The sequence below is a fragment of the Dunckerocampus dactyliophorus genome, chromosome 1, assembly GCF_027744805.1.
Source record: "Dunckerocampus dactyliophorus isolate RoL2022-P2 chromosome 1, RoL_Ddac_1.1, whole genome shotgun sequence".
In the NCBI taxonomy this organism is placed as follows: domain Eukaryota; kingdom Metazoa; phylum Chordata; class Actinopteri; order Syngnathiformes; family Syngnathidae; genus Dunckerocampus; species Dunckerocampus dactyliophorus.
In genome coordinates, this window is record NC_072819.1 from 41,962,751 (window position 1) to 41,984,193 (window position 21,443).

A 21,443-nucleotide genomic window follows, 5' to 3' on the forward strand; every position below is an offset into this window, starting at 1 on the left:
ATAAATAAAAACTGCAGTTTTGTGTAACCCGGAAGCGGAAACTAATATTAGAAACCGGATATCCCCTAGCAACTGAAGTCACAAGTTCTCTCTCTCAGCCATCTTGGAAATAGCATCTTGAGCTGGTGAGTATCTCACTGTCAATCTAATATCATCCAGCCGTTTTCGAAACAGTACGGTCTATACCAACAGTCGAATCTGTTAAGTTAAAGTAGTGTTTTTATTCGGTAAAGCTATTTTACATTTGTTGTCGCCTTTGTCAACATTATATGCGGCTTTGTGCTGCCGATAGCCAGTTCAAAATGGGGGAGCCTGAAGTCTCTGTAGTTGGCATGCAGTTTCCTAAGGCCGCATTTTTATTAATTAAAGGCGTGTATTGTTTGACAACATATAAGTTGGTTTAAACAGTTGTATATGCTTCGAAGTTAAAGACGTACGCACAGTAGTCGTTAACAATCGATGTTATCTTAAAGAAGCAACCTTCGCTAGCTAATAGAGCTCAGCCATAGAGCAAGCTACAGCATGGGTTGCTTTACCAGTCCGACAATGTTTGACAGGAAGCCTTAACGCTTGTGCTTTTTGTCGGCATGGCTAATTAAGGATTTACACGTCACTGCTTGTTGTACCTTTTGAGGTAATTCTTCCGCCTTTTCTTAGCAACCATGCCTGGCGAAGCAACAGAAACTGTCCCTGTTACAGAGCAGGAGATGCAGCAGCCACAAGTGGAGACGGGTTCGTATATACTCTTTTGTTATGCATGCAGTGCTGTAGCAAACAGCGACACTTGTGGGATCCCGGTACTCTGTGAGGCTGGTGAATTAGCACATTTGTGTGGTTTAATTGGTGATACTGGGAGTGCATGGAACAGGTGATAACTTTTGACAGTCAGCAGCCAAGTGTTGCACATTTGTTGCTCTCGTTGACCTTGCTTCCAGAGTAATCCAGGATCCCTTTGTGTTTATTCACTGTGTGTGGTGGTTTGCGCCAACAACTACATCTTTTTTTAGAAAGCATGTTTTGTGTGCACATTAATGGTCTTAAAAAAACTCAACTTTACAAATATTTACATATGCTGCAAATCAAGTTGTTGCATGTAGTTTTTTGCAGAGTTATTACCTGTTATATTCACATTTTAAAATGAGTATTTGGCACCGCCAACCCAACAATTCATCAGTAGGGTAAAACTAACCAGTCTCATGACGGTCTAAACCCAGCGCATGTTCCCTATGAGAGGGTGAACAAATTCTGCTTCACAATTATAGGAAGAGTCGATCGAAGGATCAAAAAGCGAGGTCGCTATGAACGCTTGCCCGCCACAAGAATGATGTGGGGTTTTATTCAAAGTGGAGTTAACTCGCACATTTCTAAATATTTAATTGCTGTCTGTTATGGAGTTCTTCCACCACATACTAGAAATATAAACCTAAAAGTCAAGTTGATCACAAATTTAACAATTAGCGAAACTTTTACTTTTTTTTTTATTCCTACATTTATTCCTTTTAGTGTGCTCTCAAATTACATTTAGATTTGTGTTCATGGTTATTTCTAGCATACAATCGCGTATTGGTGGAGAGTATTTTACTTTCAAGTTAGTGTTTCATCACCGTAATAAACCAGCGTAACAATGTTAGTCGCTGCAGCTTGGTTAATATGAACACAAATGTAAATGGAACGTTTTGGAGGGTTTTTTTTCCAGACGGCATTACGGGCGGATAAGTGTTTCCCATTTGCCGTCCCGTGGGCCGGTATTAAAGAGATTTTTTTTTTTCCTGATATTGGCCTGATGTATATCAATATAGGATCGGGATATCTGTAGTTTTTGTTCTTATTCTGTCTGCAAAATGTGTAATCAGCTCCCATTCGTTATCGATGCTGTGCGATGTTATGTAATCACAAGTCGGTAGCTTGTGATGTCTATCCGTCACACGTCAGGGCAACCCTCCGTGTAGAACTACGAGATATTTTTACTGCCTTATTTACTTCATCCATCTTTGCTACAGCTGTGTTCACCATATACTTAAGTTGGGCCATCATGGAACGCAGCTCTATGCTGTTTGGGTGCAAATCTTTACAGATTAAATGCGCCCACTCTGCAGCTCTGAGCTCAAACTGGGGTGGGTGGGAGCATTTTAGTGTTATCCAGTGTAGTTTGCTTAGGATCAGCCGGCTTCAGCGACTGCTGCTGTGAAAATATCTGGTGTCTCGTGAGATAAGTTTGTCATATTCCCTGAATATCTAACTGAACCGAAAGAGTTCCAAACTGCATACTCTGTCCATCTTAGTTCCTTTGTTCATTTCAAAGCCAAATTGATTCCAAACAAAAGCTTTGAATTGTGATAGCGTTTGGCCAGGTTTGCTTCTGCTTCTTAACTGTTGACTTTTCCCCAACTGCTTCGCAAACCACTAAGGACCGTGTGGAGCAGAGTTGCAGTAGGCTCAAAACATTATTTTAAATACATCTTTAATAGACATTTAGACAGTAAAGTTATATTTTGAAAGAAAGTTTCATAATGCCATTGATTGATTTTTTTTTTTTTTTTTTTTTTTTTTTTTTTTTTTAAAACCCCTTTCCACAAATAATTGACTTTGTTACTCGGTACTGTAGTACCTAATAGCAAGCGCCCAATCTTATTGGCTAGTGAAAGTGACAATGGTCTGTTTTCAAAATGATCACATTTCAAAGTTGATAGTTTTGGTGTTCAGTGATTATATCGGTCTTTTCCCAGCAACACAAAAAAGACTTGTCTACATGTGTTGCCTCAAGGATGCGTTGCAATGTTTTTGGGGGGTTTTTTTGCATTTTTTGGACACTGCATTGTGCAACCCCTGCCAGTTAACCACAGTCAAGTAATTTTCACAACTGAACATTATACTACATTGTGTTGGGCAGAAACTACCTGGTTTATTGTCAACCAAAATTGTTGTTCCCTTGCCCTTGTTGCACTATTTGCTCTGTCAACTTCATGTGTAATGAATTCCTCTGGTACGTCTGAGATTGCTCTCTGTACTCTATATAAGGCCAATCCACTGAATAATTTTTCAGAACGCTCTAGCCCTGCCCAACCAATAAAGTTCCTAGGAGAAGCTTCTTTTCAGACCACTTGTGATCAACCAAATGGTGAAGCCATATTCCAATACATAACCAAGCAAAGTGAAGAGTCCAAATCAGCAGCAGTGCCTGTCTCTGATAAAGGTGTGACTGACCAAGCAGGGGCCTCAGCTAATTTTCATGTTGATCAGTTGTCTTCTAAGGCTACCGTTTCTTCCACAGCACAGGACTTGGATGAACCTTCAAATGAAAATATACAATACAAAGTGTGTGGAACAGCAACAAACAGTCCTCACAATTTCCCCAAAATTGGTTCAAAAGATGTCTGCAAGTAATGACAAAGCCATGTGATCCCTTGAAGGCGGAATCCCAAACTAATCTTAGCCATCCACATTCACACCATCATGTAACCCTCCGTTTACGTGATGGTGTGAATGTGGATGGCGAGCTAGCTCAAAATGAAAATCCCAAGAACGAACCCATGGCACTTCTCTAGAAGACCATTCAATCATCTCTTTCTGGCAATCACCAGAAAGAGGAGTTTGCCATCTTTGCTCATCCTGCTTCCCCCCCCCCCCCCCCCCCCCCCAAATTTTGTTTTCTATTGTCTTAATCACACTATAAACCGTAAGAGGATATTTTTGAACAGCATGTACGGTTAGTCGGTGAAAAATTGACAAACGTTTTATTATTACCAACTGTTCCTTGTTCGTTCCCAGCGATTCCCAAACTTTTCACTCACTCACTCCTTCAGACATTTGACTTGAAGCCATGTACCCCCTACTTCTACACACTTAAAAAACTTAAACTTCCATAACTTGAAATATTGAATATTATTAATTGGTTAATTTTGTATTAAGTAATTCTGATTCAAATTTTTTATTTTTCATGGTCAAATTTTGATTACATGAGCACTGATAGGTATTCATCCTACATATATTTTTCAGCCAATTGTGGGATCCTTCCGTTTGAATGGGTTGAACTTGAGCTTCACTTTTGTCCACTTGCAATGGCTGTGATTTAAGTCTGCATATTAATTTGATACCAAATTGAAAGGGAAAGTTTAACAGACATAATGTAGCAGTATCAAAAGTACAAATAAACACACAATCAGCCTATTGGAAACTGCACTTTGCATTTGCTTTTTAGAACTTTGATTCTCATTTAGTGGGTATATTCAGATGGATGTTGAAATTTGAGTAGTGTATTGATTTCCAATTCCTTTACAATGCAAGTCTCAATTCAGAATGTTTGCATGTTGTGTGAAATGGTTGTAGAATGCATAGCAAATATTAGTCTAGGTGTATGCACCCGACTAAATTAGTTTTGTGTGGAATTTAAACAAGTATTTGGAAAATTTTGCATCAAATGCAGGTGTTACACAAGTCCCGTATTTTTTTTCTCCCCTAACCCTAAAAGTATATTTGCATCTTGGTTTGAGAAGTTAACTAGCATGGGCAACGATTCCTGTTTCAAAAGAAATTAAAGAATCCTGTTCTTGTTCAGCTACACCTCCTGTCCCAGCTTCCTCCCAGCAACGTCAGACAGCAACTGTTCCTACAAAGTCCAAAGGCAAAGATCCCAAAAATTCTCAGGGTTCTTCAGCCCCAAAGGCTGTCCCTGGCAGAAGAAAACGCTCTTCTGTGTCTGCCTCTTCCTCTTCCCCCACCTCACCCAAATCTACTCCCTCCTCAACCCCATTGTCACCGCTGCAATCTCCTTTAGCTTCTTCACCTTCAACTATTCAGGGTGCTCGTTCTGCCCCAAAGATAGTAAAGGCTGGCAAACAAGAAAAAGTCAAAAAAGGAGAGTCCTTTGTCCCTCAGGATGTCAGGGTCAATGAAGCAAGCAAATTGGTGTGTAGCAAACAAATGATTGATGCCAAACCTGCCCAAGTTGATCCAAAAAAATCACCAGTTGTTGCAAAGCCTACTGCAGGCGCAGCGGCTTCCACACTGGCTCAAGTCGCTTTCCTCACACCTGCTTCTGTTCCTGCTGATGATGATCTCCCACCACTTATTGCACCTGAAAAGCCAAATCAGTGCAATACTGTGGATGCATCTAAAAAAGAACACAAATCTAAGCAAGTGCCTCTAGAGGAAATAAAGACTGAGCCAAAGAACATGCCTGAGAGTTTTAAGGAAAAATCTCAAAGTGAAAGAAGTAAATCCCCGACGGTAACCCCAGAGACCATAAAAGGATTGCAAGCTAAAGCCCCTGAAATGGTATCAAAGGCCAACCCTGCCACGGTTGAAGGTGCAAACCTGGAGAAAACTGAGGCTATTAAGGCAGGGGTACCATCAAACACTTCCCCTGGAGCTGTTAAGCCAGCCTCTAAGGACAAACCTGCTCCTATGAATGCTGCCAAGCCAGCACAACAGGACAAACCTACTCTAGTGAATGCTGCCAGGCCAGCTCCACAGGACAATCTTGCTCCCATGAAGGTTACCAAACCAAGCCCAGAGGAAAAACCTGATGTCGAGGCTGCAAAGCCAGTCTTACAGGACAACACTGCCAAGCCAGCCACTCAAGGCAAGCCTGTTCCTGTGAAGGGCAAGCCAGCCCCACCGGGCAAACCTGCACCCGTGGAGGCTGCCAAGCCAGCCCCACCGGGCAAACCTGCACCCGTGGAGGCTGCCAAGCCAGCCCCACCGGGCAGACCTGCGCCCGCGGATGCTGCCAAGCCAGCCCCACCGGGCAGACCTGCGTCCGCGGAGGCTGCCAAGACAGCCCCACCGGGCAGACCTGCGTCCGCGGAGGCTGCCAAGCCAGCCCCACCGGGCAGACCTGCGTCCGCGGAGGCTGCCAAGCCAGCCCCACCGGGCAGACCTGCGTCCGCGGAGGCTGCCAAGCCCCTCCCCCAGGGCAAGCCTGCGCCCGCGGAGGCTGCCAAGCCCCTCCCCCAGGGCAAGCCTGCGCCCGCGGAGGCTGCCAAGCCCCTCCCCCAGGGCAAGCCTGCGCCCGCGGAGGCTGCCAAGCCCCTCCCCCAGGGCAAGCCTGCGCCCGCGGAAGCTGCCAAGCCCCTCCCCCAGGGCAAGCCTGCGCCCGCACCTGCGGAGGCCGCCAAGCCCCTCCCCCAGGGCAAGCCTGCGCCCGCACCTGCGGAGGCCGCCAAGCCCCTCCCCCAGGGCAAGCCTGCGCCCGCACCTGCGGAGGCCGCCAAGCCCCTCCCCCAGGGCAAGCCTGCGCCCGCACCTGCGGAGGCCGCCAAGCCCCTCCCCCAGAGCAAGCCTGCGCCCGCACCTGCGGAGGCCGCCAAGCCACTCTCCCAGGGCAAGCCTGCCCCACAAGACAATACTGCCAAACCAGACCCTCAGGACAACCCTGAACCTGTAGAGACTGCAAAGGCAACCCCACAGGCCAAGACTGCTGTGGCAGAGGCTGCCAAGTCAGATAAATTTGTGCAGAAGGCTGAGCTCAAGCCTGATACAGAAACTAAATCAGTTCCTGTACAGAGCGCCAAAGCAGTTGTGGACACCAAATTGGTTGCCAAACCTATTGCTGTATCTTCTGTCCCTGAACCAACTTCCCGAAAACTCACATTTGCTGAGGCCCTTGCAAAACCTGCCCCTGTCCAACCTGACGTTGAGGTAATAAATTCAGAAACTCTCCCATCACTCAAAACTGCCCCCACACCTGATAGAACCCCAGCCCTGATGGAGCCTGTGATCAAGAACAATGAGGGTATTTCCTTCTCTCTTTCTTGTTGCTATGTCCTGCTGTCGTTAAACGGGTAGTATCCCATGTGCCTAGACATATTGTTAATCACATGCTGTATACCATGAAACCTTTGCTGTGTTGTAGGTTTTTGTTTGGTTTTGAAGGTCTAATCTGTACCGGATTATAAAAATGTTTGGTTTTTAATGTTTTTGGCCACCTGCACACAACTTTTTAAAAGAAATGTGGTTGAACGAGCAAAGTGAAATATTTATTAAACCATCTTCATTGCCCAGGATAAAAGCATTTTCTACATGCATGCCTGGAAGGGTTTTTGTGTTACAACTTTTGTTTTGGTTTAATGTAGGCTCTGGCACAGAGTCGGAGAGTGACGACTCAGTCCCTGAGCTGGAGGAACAGGATTCAGCACAAACACAGACACAGCAAGCCCAAGTAAGATTTCTTTGCTCTAGACCATTTTGTTCTGACACTTCAATGATGATTTACAGTGACTTTCGTTCTTCTGAGCTCACTGAAGCCACCCTTTCTGTCCTGAGAAGAAAACATTTTTGAACGAGTATTTTTCTGTTTCTATATTTAAGGATACATTTTTTGGATTAATTTTTATCTTTAATAGGTTGCGGCTGCTGCTGAATTAGATGAGGAACCTGTCAGTAAAGCCAAACAGAGCCGCAGTGAAAAGAAAGCACGAAAGGTAATCTCACATTTTCTCAATTGTTTCCTTTGGTCAAACCCTAACCATACCCACATGACATGTTTTAATTTTTCATTTTGTGTATTTTGTTTTATACAGGCAATGTCAAAGCTTGGTCTCAGGCAGGTAACAGGTGTCACCAGAGTCACCATTCGCAAGTCCAAAAACATCTTGTTTGTCATAACCAAACCAGATGTATACAAGAGTCCTGCGTCAGACACATATATTGTATTTGGTGAAGCTAAGGTATGTAGTAGCCAAGTTATGGACCCTTTTCATTGTTTGTGTTATGGCTGTTGTGAACTGATTTTTTTTTTTTTTTTTTAAATCTCCATTTTGTAACAGATTGAAGATCTTTCTCAGCAAGCACAGCTGGCTGCTGCAGAAAAATTCAAGGTGCAGGGAGAAGCTGTATCAAATATCCAGGAAAATACACAGACGCCAACAGTACAGGAGGAGAGCGAAGAGGAAGAGGTACTACTTCTTCCCCCCCCCCAATAATTAGACAAATGGGCAAAAGTATTTCTAAATATGAGTCATTAATCCTGGCCTTATTTTTAGGTTGACGAGACTGGAGTTGAAGTCAAGGACATTGAACTTGTCATGTCACAAGCTAACGTGTCACGGGCAAAGGCTGTGCGTGCCCTGAAAAATAACAACAATGACATTGTCAATGCAATTATGGTAAGTTTTCCAGACTACCTCTTAAATCGCTTTAATAATTTGAGTAGGCCATATCAGATGGTGTGCTCAACCAAGAACTTTCAGTGATGATTTAATACAGTGACTTTCGTTCTTCTGAGTTAACTGAAGCCAACCTTTCTGTCCTGAGAAAGAGGGTCTTGAGCCTATTGAGGAAGGAAATCATAACACTGTTGCTGACCAATTATTGTTTTTATTACAGGAGTTGACGATGTAAAGAGGACCCTGGCAAGACGTGTTTTAAGTGGTTGCTGATTCAATATTGGCTCATTTATAGAATTTATACCCGAGATGGAAATAAAGTTGTGGCTTGACAATATGAAAATGTTAGTCCTTCTTTGGGAAATAAAGGACGGTTCATTCTTGTTTGTAGGAATTGAAAGCATGCTTTAAGGCTCGTATTTTGCCACGTAACAGCAGCGAATTTCCCTTCAGAAAATCGCCCTTATTTTCGAAATACAATTTTTGACAGGTATGCTGAAGATAACACATACTGTACAAGGAAAGATGCTAACTCGACGTTAACATGCACTAGAAAAAAAGAATTATTGCATTGTATGATGGATCATCAGAGCTGGTGTTCTGCACACAAGCCAGTCTACACTTTGGGATGTAACCCTTAAGTGGATCCCATGTAATTCAAAACAGTTGCAGACTCAACAGTGAGTTTTGTTCGTAGGGTGGCAGGACTCACCCTAAGAGAGAGGGTGAGGAGCTTGGTCATCCGGGAGGAGCTCAGAGTAGAGCCGCTGCTCCTTCACATCGAGAGGAGCCAGCTGAGGTGGCTCGGGCATCTAGTCCGGACGCCTCCCTGGTGAGGTATTTCGGGCATGCCCAACCGGGAGAAGGCCCCGGGGAAGACCTAGGACACGCTGGAGGGATTATGTCTCACAGCTGGCCTGGGAACGCCTTGGTGTCCTCCCGGTGGAGCTGGAGGAGGTGGTCGGGGACCGGGAAGTCTGTGCTTCCCTACTAAGACTGCTGCCCCCGCGACCCGGACGCGGATAAGCGGAGGAGAATGGAATGGGATGGAGACTCAACATGTCCATTTCTGGAGGGAAGAGGAGACCCAACTTTTTTTTTGCTTCAGTAACCAGAAGAGCTGAACATTATGAAGTACCTTGGTGGAGGTAAAAACAAAGTATTTAAAATGGATGCAAAAGAAATGGAGCGCACCAGCTGTTTTTGGACTCCTGAACAGATAAGGTTGAGATGGAAATGCATGAAGCGGTTTTATTTCAACAAAAAGGAGGACATTATAAAGTTCACATTATGAGCTCCTCGAAGAGCCTGGAGAACAACTGCTGTCTCAAGCGGCAGCGCACTGCTTGGCCGCGGTTTACTTTCGGGGCTTCCATTTAAGGTAAGTTTGTAGTAACGCTTGGTGCGAAAAAAAATTTTGGTCCTGTTTAGCCATTGGGGCAGATAGTATAGTATTGTTGATGTAGATGCCCTTACATGCTAAACAGATTCTCCTTGCCAGTGGAAAGTGTAAGATAGTCTTATCCTGTTCCTTAGGATTTTAATTTATGCAAATTTGGAGCAGTGGGACCATAGCAGGAGGGGATAGAGAAGGAGAAAAGACAAAGGGGTGTGAGAGGACAAGAGGAGGGACAACACAGGCAACAAAAAGGACTACATCAGCAAATGTCTGTCATATGGACCATACTAGAAATAAATGAACAGCCACTGTACTGTATCAAAAATATCACTTAGTCGTAACAGTGGTAATGAAAATATTAACTAGAATATTAAACACATTGACCATTACTGCCTGGGTGGCATAGGTAGAACACCGAGCACCGCACCCCCGACAGACCCCGCCCCAAGACGCACGACCCCGATCGACCGCCTGCCACCCAGCACAATGGTCCCTACCAGCAAGACCACGCCTCAACGCAGCATTCCCAAGCCACCACGGTGGCATGCAGGCCCTCAGCAGCCTGGACGCCCTCTGGAGATTGCCGGACCCAACAAGTGCACAGAAGTACCCAAGGCCCAGGTCAGTCCAAGGGAAGTGCCGCAAACCCCAAGCCCGCGAAAGGCCCAGCATCAACTGACCCCCCTCTGGGAAGGGCAAGTGAGCCAGACCACCCCGAGTGGCCTGAGTTTATTTAGATTTTAGTAATTTCTTTCAAAAATTGAAACTTGTACAGTATATTACATACGTTCATTATGAATTATTATTGAGGTAATTAAAAATTTGGGGACAGCTGATGTATGGTGAGCCCCTCACCTATCTAGCCCCACCAAGCCCTAAGTGTTTATTGTGCGGTTAAAATTGAGAGGCAACTGAGCCTGAGGCCTGTCCAGAGCAGAGGGGCCACCACGAAGCAACCCTACACCTCCAGCATGCCCGACCATGGACCGCCCGAAAGTCCTTTTTGAATGTTTACTGGTCCCTGTCCTTCCTGGTACGTAGGAAGGACAGGGACCTCACATTCCCACCCCCCAACCCTACCCGAAACCAGAGGGTAGAAATCAGGGACACGACAGGACAGGCCGCACACCACAGGAAAGACCCGGGCAAGCCACACCCCAGGCCCAACCCAGTCCGTCAGGGCACCCAGTTCGGCCCACCCAACCCCCCTGAAACGGCTACCTCAGCACAGTCCACTTCAACACAGGAACCCCTACCAGAGATAGTGCCCACAACACCACCCCCAAACCGCCACACGCCGTGGACCAGCCACACGCTCTCAGGCAGCCCCAACCACCACCAAAACCGCAAGAACCACCTCCCACGCGACACACACCCATCACGACAGCCCAAGGAGAAATGATGTATAAATTAATAAATTTGGCTGTATGCACATTGCAGTGAGGTTCATGGCTGGTGAGGCACTGACTCCTTATGTGTTGTTTCTGTTTGCTGTTCATGCAGGTTGCTCATTAAGAGGATAAGAAAATGAAAAGAATAATTTCTGTTACTATGTTAAAGTCTGATCCATCAATTTTCTATGCCTCTTATCCTCACTAGAGTCGTGGGTATGCTGGAGCCTATCCCAGCTGACTTCTGTCGAGAGGCAGGGTACACCCTGGACTGGTCGCCAGTCAATCGAAGGGCACATATAGACAAAAACATTCACACTCACATTCATACCTATGGACAATTTAGAGTCGCCAATTAATCTAACATGCATGTTTTTGGGATGTGGGAGGAAACCGGAGTGAGCTTGGAAATATAATTTTTAATCTTGGCAACTGAATTCATTTATACAGCATAAAAATACCTTCAATGCATTTTATTTATTGCTGAGTGCTGATTCCAGCTGACATGACACTGTCCAATTCTCAAAAATACATACTTTGTTTTTCTCTTCATGGTATACAGTGTATATCACAAGAAGCTGCTACTGTATATACTGTATACAGTAGTGTGAAAAAGTGTTCACTCCCTTCCTAATGTCTTATTTTTTTGCATATTTGTCACACTTAAATGTTTCAGATCATCAAACTAATTTCAATATTTGTCAGTAACAACACAACTGAACACAAAATGCAGTTTTGAAATAATTTTTATTATTATTGAGGGAGAAAAAAAATCAAAGCCTTCATGGTCCTGTGTGAAAAAGTGATTGCCCTCTAAACCTAATAACTGGTTGGGCCATCCTTATCAGCAACAACTGCAATCAAGTGTTTGCGATAACTTTGAATGAGTGTCTTACAGCGCTGTGGAGGATTTCTGTCCCACTCATCTTTGCAGAATTCTTGTAATTCCGCCACATTGGAGGGTTGTCAAGCATGATCCGCTTTTCTAAGGTCATGCAACAGCATCTCAATAGGATTCAGGTCAGGACTTTGACTAGGCCACTCCAAAGCCATTCAGAGGTGGACTTGCTGGTGTGTTTTGGATCATTGTCATGCTGCAGAACCCAAGTTTGTTTCAACTTGAGGTCACCAACAGATGGCCAGACATTCTCCTTCATGATTTTTTTTGGTACACGGCAGAATTCATGGTTCCATTTATCACAGCAAGTCTTCCAGGTCCTGAAGCAGGAAAACAGCCCCAGACCATCACACTACCACCACCGTATTTTACTGTTGGTATGACGTTCTTTTTCAGAAGTGCGGCGTTACTTTTACACCAGATGTAATGTGACACACACCTTCCAAAAAGTTACATTTTTGTCTTGACAGACCGCAGAGTATTTTCCCAATGCTCTTGGGGATCATCAAGATGTTTTCTGGCAAAATTGAGATGAGCCTTAATTTTATTTTTGTTCAGCAGTGGTTTTTGTCTTGGAACTCTGGCATGCAGGCTGTTTTTGCCGAGTGTCTTTCTTATGGTGGAGTCATGAAAACTGACCTTAAGTGACAGCAAGTGAGGCCTGCAGTTCTTTGGATGTTGTTGTGGGGTCTTTTGTGACCTCTTGGAAGAGTCGTTGCTACGCTCTTGGGGTAATTTTGGTTGGCTGGCTACTCCTGTGAAATTTCACCACTGTTCTGTGTTTTTGCCATTTGTGGATAATGGCTCTCACTGTGGTTTGCTTGAGTCCCAACTTTGTTTGATGATCTGAAACCAGGAAGGGGGCAAACACTTTTCACACCACTGTATATCGCAATATTGATCAATTGGTTGCGGGTTCCCTCCTCCCGTGATCGTGTCGAAGTATCATTGGGCGAGATACTGAACTCCCAGGTGTTCCTGATGCTGTGTTTTCAGTAGGTAAATGTGCTAACAGTGTCGGAGTTCCTTGAAGGTGGAAAAGAGCTATACAAGTGAAAGGCCATTTACCTTTTGAGTTTTTAGAAAAGCACTTTAAAATCAAATGTATTATTATCACTATAAGACGATTTGCAAGTCTTTGATATTGTCAAATCCAAAGTCCATCCAATCATAATAGTGACTCCAGTCCAAGTCGCGTGACATGAGTCCACACCTCTGCATTTCAACACTTTTTTATGTGCTTTGGGGTTAGAATTTTAGTCTCTAAGTTTAGATTCATGAGTCTTTAAATTTAGACTCAGCTTTATTGAAAGTGCAGTAACAGTAACCAAATTTGTCTCAAAGTTACACTTTTAAGGCAAGCTAACTGTATTGTCAATTCTTTTAAACTGTCATTGCATGTTTTTTTTATTATCAATAATGAGACAAATAAGCTACTTGCCACGAGTTTCTAAACTTTTATTTGATACATTTGGTATATGGTATTGAGAAATGCAATGGGAGCAGTGAATTTGGTACCTGGGGAACTGTTACATTATACATCAGTGCCAGGAAGTATATGTAATTGGCTGGAATTCAGCATTTAAAGGGTTAGTTTGAATTTTTTTACATGAAGTTGTATGACATCCCCATCAGCAATGTAGTCCAAAAACAGGATTTTGGTGATGGACATAGTTCCAGGTAGTCGTTGGGTTTTCACAAGTAAGGACTTGCCTTCTCAAAACAATATGCGTTCAAAAGAGTAATACATTTGCGTCACAAAAATGCCGACTAAAAAAATCAGACCTCACAAATCGCTCAGCGTTATATTTGCCTCCCGCCGTATCCCTGTGTATGGCTTACATAATCCTACCCCTTCTCCGTTTCACATCAATTGCTAATACATTTGTTCACTTCCTATATTCACCATGCACTAATTCACTATTTACATTACGCTTACAATAAAAAGTATATATATATAAAGGGGATTTTCCTTTTCCCTTGTTGTTGTTCGGACGATTGCAAACAGTACTGGTCCTAGCTATGGGCCATATGGGCAATAGCCCAGGGCGGCATTCTCTTGGGGGCACCCAAGGGGAAAGAAGAAAAAAATATTTATTGCACTCATTTCCTCAAGTCATGATGCGTGTGGCAGATGGGCACCCTCTACAGGCGGGATACTCGCGCCCCCAAGCTGCTCAGACGTCATCAAACGTCCACCACGTAACATGGATCGACCCAAAGCGAGTATGGGGGATGTTCGCCGCTGTGCCTCGACCCTTAGGTTAATTACATGATAAAAAAATCAAATTACAACAGTAACTGCAAAAGGTAAAACTTTCATTCTTAATATTATATTATATTCATTATATCACAAACCAAGTTTCTCAAACAAATGTTATTTCATTACGAAAGTGTGAAATAAAAAGGAGGGAATTGTGAGTCAATGTGAGTTGGTTTAGCCTTGACTGCTAGTTGAGTGACGGTGGGACTAGAAGATGACGGGGGTATTCTGCGAAAGTGGCTCAACCAACCCAGGCCTAAATTCCCTAAACACAATGAAACTGTACTGCAACGGTAGTTATCAATTTACTGTCAAGTTGTCAAGTCCAGTTCTCGACTTTGTGCTCAGTGTGCGTTCACATAAACGGGGGGCGTTTGACGTCATTTTATTGTACTTCCGCTCATAAGTGAAGTGATCCCAGCCAATGTATTTTACACAAGATGACCAACAATTATTATGGACCGTTATGGGGAGTTCTCAAAACATTATGACTGCTAAAAGGTTTGCTATTGGTGGCGACGGTGTTGCAGGCGCGGATTTAGAGGGGGTGTGGGGCCTCCCCCGTTTTGAGGCACCCACGATTTTTTTTGTATGATTCTGATGTACAGTATGTCCATAGGGACACGCATCTGACATGCATCTGAATTATAGGCGCGTGGTGGACGCATATGCCAGAATGCAACCGAGACGCATGCTATTCCTGAACCCACTGTCAGGCTGATAATTTACATTGGATATTGAACGTGTGCTGTACATGGCTATTCAGGTGGAGGTGCAAAATAAAGGTACTGGCATCATGACTATAAGGAAAACTGTTGTCTATTCTCAATGAAAATTAACCAGAAAAGCGATCCCCAGTGACATAAAATTATACTCAAATCCTCGGAATTTACAGCTGCTTCAAATTGGAAAATATTTCAGGAAATTGAGCTAAAATGGGTTTCTCCTACTGCCGGTAATTTTATAAATAGAATGTTTTGGCTAAAACGATATATTCCAAGGATGGAAATTAGGTCTAATTTTTAAAAATTTTCAGGGGGAGGGCCCCCCGATCCCCCGCTCGATTTCCAGCGCCTCGACCTACGGCCTCGGCCACACCCCCCCTTTTCAAAAAAACTAGATCCGCCCCTGATGTTAACACTGATTATTATACTAACTATACCCTACTTTATATATATATATATATATATATGTATATACATATATATATATATATATATATATATATACCCTACTAGTCTTTTCATTTATCAACGCTCAACATTGCACAACTTACATTTTAACAAGACATATTAACATTTATCCATTTTAGAAAATAAATAAATTTTAGCAACAACTGTCTTTTTAATCTTTGAAATATGTCAATTTTTTTTTATATTTGACGGCAATAGGATGCTGTACCTTGTGGTGCCAACTAGATGGCACTGTTGTGTTTTGTGGTGACTTTTTCTTTGTGACAAACATTTCCTTATTGTTAGAATAAATGTTTTTTTGGAGTTAATTGATGCCGCAGAGTGCTTATTCCTCCTGCAAATATTGTATTATAAGACTAACAGGCTGAGTAGTCACGCAAGGACTGCTGTGACATATATGTCTGCTAACATTGGCCTAATTATTTGATATTTATTTCATATTGCATTTTATTCCTGGTGTTCAGCTCAAAAAGTGAGTACATTTATTATATAGTTATCACAGATGAAAATCTATATCTCTTCTAGAGCATTTAATCAGGGAACACTATTCCCTGGCTATAGCCACTTCTGTCATAGTGCTGCCGAATTGTTCTTGTTCCCACGTCCACCGGGTTCTCAATAAATGGTGACGCAATCTCCGAATGAGTTATGCAGTGAAACGGTGGCGCTTTCATAGCCCATTTTAGGCTCAAAGTTGTTTATGAGTTTAGCCTAAGTTACCATGGTGATACAGCCGCTTTAAAAGAGAGCAACATTCCCATTCCTTATAAATAAATTAAAACATGTAACAACCTCAACAACTCTGGTGGCCCAGGGCGTCATTCAAGCCAGATTCTCTACTACTGTGGGCCACTGTAGTTTCTCTTAATAAAACATCTATCATAAACATTATGGACTGTCTTTTTAAGGAGGTAAACAAAAGAAAATTAGCAGGGGATCAAAATATTACTACCACCACTAGCATAATTATATGAACTCAGGGGCAATGCAGGCAAATAGCATCTTGTTTCACTTCTCAAATCAATAGACGTCAAAAACATCACTAACCAGGATACTACTACTATTTTTGATGAGTGCTAAAAAAATGCATTAAGGTTTGAATTTTTTTTACTTTTACTGAAATACACATCCTTGTTATCTTCTTCTATCACTCACAGCTGTGACTGAAATCTCCGACCAGACGGCTACTACTACTATAGTCGTAGCAGCAGGCCGACATGCGCCTCCATTGCTATTCTCAACGTTCACTACGTAACAACCTGCGCACTCGAGTGACGTTTTTCGTTGCCTGTGTGTGGCCAACGTTCCAACCCTCGGCAGGCACCGGAGCTGTTCACTAGATTGTTCTGTCTACTTAAAAGACCCACACATCACGTCGAGACATGTAAGTTGTGTGACATGAGTGCGGTGCGGGAGGAAAATGGGGAATTACTACCGGCTAACTTTAGCCGCCTGAAAACATGCTTCGGTAAAGGCGGGAGGCTGGCCTTTACCTCGTTGAATTGGGAGCTACCTTTTAACTTGCTAACTTCCTTGACCGGTTTAGAATGTTTTTTTTAAGTACACAAGACGCCACTTTGTTTATATTATGCACGGATTCGTTGGAAATACGACGATTTGCTTTTACATTACGGCATGTGTCAGGTGCACCGCGTGGCTCAACGAACCTACTGTTGTTAGCTTGGCTAGCAAAGAATTCATTCAAACGACGTTCGAGCAGCTTCTGGAGTCTCTCCACTATCAGAGCCGTGTCGAAGTTTGGACTGTGGCGTTCACTTGACCTTAAAAGTTAATAGCCAAGCAAATATTTGATCCGATTCTTATGTTTTTACATTCGCTTGGTTGCTTCGTCCATAATGATTAAGGGGATTTGGTTCATGGGGCTACGACTTCATTGCTTAGCAGAGGAAAATGGCAGTTACCAAGCAGTTTCTCGAACACAGTAGGGTTGGCCATTTAGCGTAGTGGCTAGGGTTTCATTTTAGACGAATACTTGTATCTTGCCTCTGACGTACTAAAATAAGGTGAATCAATGAATTTTGTCCTTATTGATAATGTGGAGTAATAATCATAATGTGGAATAGTAATCATAACCGTAGGTAAATACCCAATTTATAGCCCTATTTTAAAGATAAGTAGGTTTAGTTGTTGACTGAGTTCAATTAAGAGGCGTCTTGATATTGGAGCCCACTGTAACGGGACACCATGGTCACCTGTTACTGACTTTAATTGAGGCTGTTATACCTGAACTATTGCCCACCTGTTGCCTCCTATGGGCCTATGCATATTTCTACTCAAACAAGTAGGTTTCGAACTCTGACCTTCTTAACATGTTCCAGTCCTCTGTTTAAAGCTACAAAGTAAAGTAAGTGTGTGTGTGTGTGTGTGTGTGTGTGTATATATATATATATATATATACACACACACACACACACACACACACACACACACATACATACAGGGGTATTGAATAGGAATGGACACATTTCATTATGCATAATTTTATTAAGGAAAAGCACTTAAACTCCAGCCAAGTCACAAGTATTCTACTCTCAATCAGGTTTTATTTCCTGTCTTACAAGTGTTCAATGTGGCCACCACCTGCAGCACGGGCAACAGTGCAATAAGAGAATTCCTCCCAGGCGCATATCGGCCTACTGAGTTGATCACTGTTGTTATTCAATGTTTAAGGTCATCGAGGTTAGTGGGTAGTGGTGGAACATAAACGCAAACTTTTGAGAGAAAAAAAATCACACACGGTGAGATCTGGGGATTTCACAGGCCAAGCGGAAAGAAGCAAGACCCTTGGCCCCAGTTTGACCAACATTGCCAGAGGTGACATTTGTACAGCCAGCCATGCGACAGTGGCAGCCATTCGAAACTTGGAAAACTCCTCTTTCAAATGGTGACTGATTCCATTCCATTACGATGCTTGAGAACTGAAGCAGTGCGTCATAAAACCAGTTCATTTTATTAAAGTCATTCTATTTGAATAACTCTGTACAATAAAGGTTAAATCAATTCAGATTAAGATGCACCATTGTGTTCCTTCACAGGCATCCAGCAAGTGCCAAGTGGTACGACCGGAGGGACTCTGTTTTTATAGAGTTCTGCGTAGTGGACAGCAAAGATGTAAATGTCAGTTTTGATAAAACCAAGTTTATTTTCAGGTATGTATGCATGATAATGAAAGCATTGGATGTGCCTGTCTCACACAAACATGTTCCACAACATTTGTTTTTTTCATTATTGCCACGTGTCTTCTGTACTTAAGTGGTTCTGTTCTTTTTCTTTTCACAGTTGTGTTGGAGGAACTGACAATGTCAGACATGAGAACGAAATAGAACTCTTTGAAGCCATTGACGAAAATGTAAGTATTGTAATTATGTAAGTATTGCCGTTCTACGTTGAAATGTTTCCTTATTCACCATTTCTGTCCTTTTCATGCAGGAATCCAAACACAAGCGCACAGATAGATCAGTGTCGTGCTACTTACGGAAAGCACAACCAGGGAAGTCATGGCCGAGGCTTACAAAAGAGAAGTCTCAGGTTGGTTGCGCACTGACAACGTCACTGATGTGCACTTTTGGGAAATTTAAGGCCATGTCCACACGAACACGGATATTTAAAAAAAAAAAAAAAAAAAAAAAAACACCCAAAAAAGTATTTTAAAAAAAACCTCTCTCCACATTAAAACACATTCACCAACTGTTATACACATTTTGGCCAGTCAGAAGCCTGAAAAAGCTGCCATAACCGATTTGGTTGCACATTATAACGCCTCTGTTCATGAATGTACTGAGACATTAGATGTGCATTATCTTAAGTGTGCACATTTACATGGAGCCCAGGAAATATCAAGGATGTATTTTTGATCGCCCGTCCGTCTATCGCTGCACGAAATGAAACTGCAGCCTGCAAATCAATAACTTAATGTTCTGTTTTTAAATAAGATTTAAAAACTTGACATGTCGCACATTTCTTATTACACAAACCAGTTTTTTTCGTCCACACAAACACTGAAGCCAAAAAATGTTTTGAAAAATTCCCGAAAGCTCAGCTTTTACTTCCATGTTTACTTGTGGATGAGAGGCCAAAATGCATAGAAGTGTTGTTTTAATACATGAATCACTCATTTATCACACTTAATTCTTAACTCCTTATTTATAAATGGAAGGATTTTGCAGAGAGAACCTGTTTACGACCTACTAGATATGGTTTTTAACATTAGAGCCTTTCTAGACATGAACTAACACCCCTACTAGACCTAAATGAGTAAGTAAGCCATTTAAGACGTAAAAAAGTGTTGGTATAAATGTGTTCCGTAGGGGAGCAGTGAGTGGTGGACAGGAAGTAGGGTTGAGAGTTGAGTTTCATGTTGCCACGATAGTCCATGTTTTTATTACTGATTATTGTGCCTGCTGTGAGATAATTCAAACCAGAAATAAAAGCCTTTTGAGTGAAGTCAAGAGTGAAGCCGTGAAATTTGAACCACAAAGTCGCGAGGGACGACTGTATATCTGTATTCATGTGGACATGGACTAAACACATCTGACTGGTATGATGACTTTTGATGGGGTGTGTCTTCACAGCCAAGGTGGCTCAGTGTTGACTTTAACAACTGGAAAGAGTGGGAAGATGACTCAGAAGAGGAAATGGGCAACTTTGATCAATTCTCAGATGTAAGCACTTATACATTTTTTGTTTATTAATAGAGATGGAGTATACGTTTTAGTTGCATTGGATTAGGAAATACTGCCTAAATGGGTGACGATGGATTGCATTTTGTGCAAAAAATCATAAAGGCTCATAAATGAAACAACAGGAGACCATCTAGGGGAGCAGCATTCCTTACATGGTACAGTCTAAATCTATAGTCACAGGGGAGGAGAGAGTACCAGTGCGCAGACCCACAGTAGTCTTAGTACACCAGCACTGTTCATTAAGTCTTTATTCAATTTGCCCTTTGTGTTTGTTTCCTATGACGATAGAATCCATTGAGGGATCATAGTCACCATTTTAGAAGATAAAAAGAACAAGATCGCTGTTGCTGTTTTTTAATGTCCCAAAGTGAATTATTTGCTTTTGCTATTACAGATGATGAATAACATGGGAGGTGGTGATTTTCAACCTGATCTTGATGGTGATGAAGATGTAAGATTCCTTTTTTTGTTTTACAAGCTTCGCTAATGAGATCTGTATGTTTTTATTGAGCGATTTGCTTGCTCTTTGTGTAACGTTTAACCACCTTTTGGTTTCTCCAGGATGACACTGCAGACAGTGACGATGAAAGTAAGAAACCTTTACCTACCTGTCGCTTCATTATATGAGATTGTGGAATAAAAATACTGATTGTTTGCTGTACTTTCAGAAATGCCCGATTTGGAATAGAGGGACTGATACTCTGCAAAGAACAGAAGACCAGCATTGAAAGGAAGCAACTGAAATCTACACATTGTATTTTGAAGGCAGTGAAAAACTAGTGTACAGCCAGCAGCCATATTAAAATGCATAACCTCTGCTCCAAGCTCCTGCCCAGTCAGTCTAGTGAAGGTTGATATGCATGGTATTGTACAGAGCAGCTATCTCCACTTCCATTTGTTGTACTGTACCTGTCAGGTATCTTGCTTTACTGTAATATTACCAATGAAGCACATATTATTGAATGGAAAAGCTTGTCTTCAATTGAGCAATATGTGTTAAAGAGATTATCAGAATTGTGGTTTATTGAAATTAGGCACACTCTTTTCCATTGTTGTGGTTTTAAGTTGGCAAACAAATAGTGTAGTTTAAAAAAAAAAAAAAAAGAGAGCAAATTGGAAGGGATCCCGCTGAAGCCTTTAGTATAAGATATCCAGGAAGCTGGTCTTTTTGTTTCTATAGCTTCAATCTCCAGCTTACATGTTTCCCAGTACTACGCGTTTAAAGTCTATGTAATTGGTATATTCTGAAATCATTGCAGAAATATTTGCATCTGTCCAATAACCATCTACTCAGTAATTGTCAACGGCTCTTCCTGCAGGAGCAAGTAGAAAACATTTGCAGCAGGCTTGAATCTTGGTTGGGCTTCAACATCACATGAGTTCTTGCTCTCCTCCAGGCAGGTTCTCTGCTCCCCCCGTCCCCCCATCCAGAACAGAGCCTAACTTGTGGCAAAGGAGTGTTGGAGAGATGCTGTGATGTGTAATGACCAA

The 21,443-nt window shown here is 42.6% G+C and overlaps 2 protein-coding genes and 2 non-coding genes across 5 annotated transcripts; all 4 read left to right on the forward strand.

Moving 5' to 3' along the window:
- Positions 1–35: 35 nt before the first annotated feature.
- Positions 36–8,442, forward strand: naca (nascent polypeptide associated complex subunit alpha). Its single transcript, XM_054791296.1, has 8 exons — positions 36–125; positions 658–732; positions 7,074–7,159; positions 7,344–7,421; positions 7,521–7,667; positions 7,767–7,895; positions 7,983–8,105; positions 8,326–8,442. Exons 2-8 carry the CDS (start codon positions 663–665, stop codon positions 8,338–8,340), a joined length of 648 nt encoding a protein of 215 aa, XP_054647271.1. The 5' UTR covers positions 36–125; positions 658–662; the 3' UTR covers positions 8,341–8,442.
- LOC129194647 (small nucleolar RNA SNORD59) lies at positions 7,196–7,267 on the forward strand. The gene has a single exon (XR_008573777.1). It is a non-coding gene; the product is annotated as a small nucleolar RNA SNORD59 (small nucleolar RNA).
- LOC129194642 (small nucleolar RNA SNORD59) lies at positions 8,183–8,257 on the forward strand. Its single transcript, XR_008573775.1, has one exon. It is a non-coding gene; the product is annotated as a small nucleolar RNA SNORD59 (small nucleolar RNA).
- Positions 8,443–16,466: 8,024 nt separating the features above from the next.
- On the forward strand, positions 16,467–21,161 carry LOC129185847 (prostaglandin E synthase 3-like). Of its 2 annotated transcripts, XM_054783384.1 has the most exons (8): positions 16,467–16,633; positions 18,306–18,419; positions 18,550–18,619; positions 18,700–18,798; positions 19,842–19,931; positions 20,347–20,403; positions 20,514–20,541; positions 20,621–21,161. In XM_054783384.1, coding segments are annotated over exons 1-8 (480 nt in total). In that variant the 5' UTR covers positions 16,467–16,631; the 3' UTR covers positions 20,641–21,161. The 2 variants fall into 2 exon arrangements, with proteins under 2 accessions (XP_054639359.1, XP_054639367.1); XM_054783392.1 differs by lacking the exon at positions 19,842–19,931.
- Positions 21,162–21,443: the final 282 nt, after the last annotated feature.

Coding starts and splice junctions, on each gene's coding strand:
- naca (XM_054791296.1), top strand. CDS start 663: ATGCCTGGCGAAGCAACAGAAACTGTCCCTGTTACAGAGCAGGAGATG. Junction 7,422..7,520: donor GTGAAAAGAAAGCACGAAAG/GTAATCTCACAT, acceptor TGTTTTATACAG/GCAATGTCAAAGCTTGGTCT. Junction 7,668..7,766: donor TTGTATTTGGTGAAGCTAAG/GTATGTAGTAGC, acceptor ATTTTGTAACAG/ATTGAAGATCTTTCTCAGCA.
- LOC129185847 (XM_054783384.1), top strand. Junction 18,420..18,549: donor AAAACCAAGTTTATTTTCAG/GTATGTATGCAT, acceptor TTCTTTTCACAG/TTGTGTTGGAGGAACTGACA. Junction 18,799..19,841: donor TTACAAAAGAGAAGTCTCAG/GTTGGTTGCGCA, acceptor GTGTCTTCACAG/CCAAGGTGGCTCAGTGTTGA.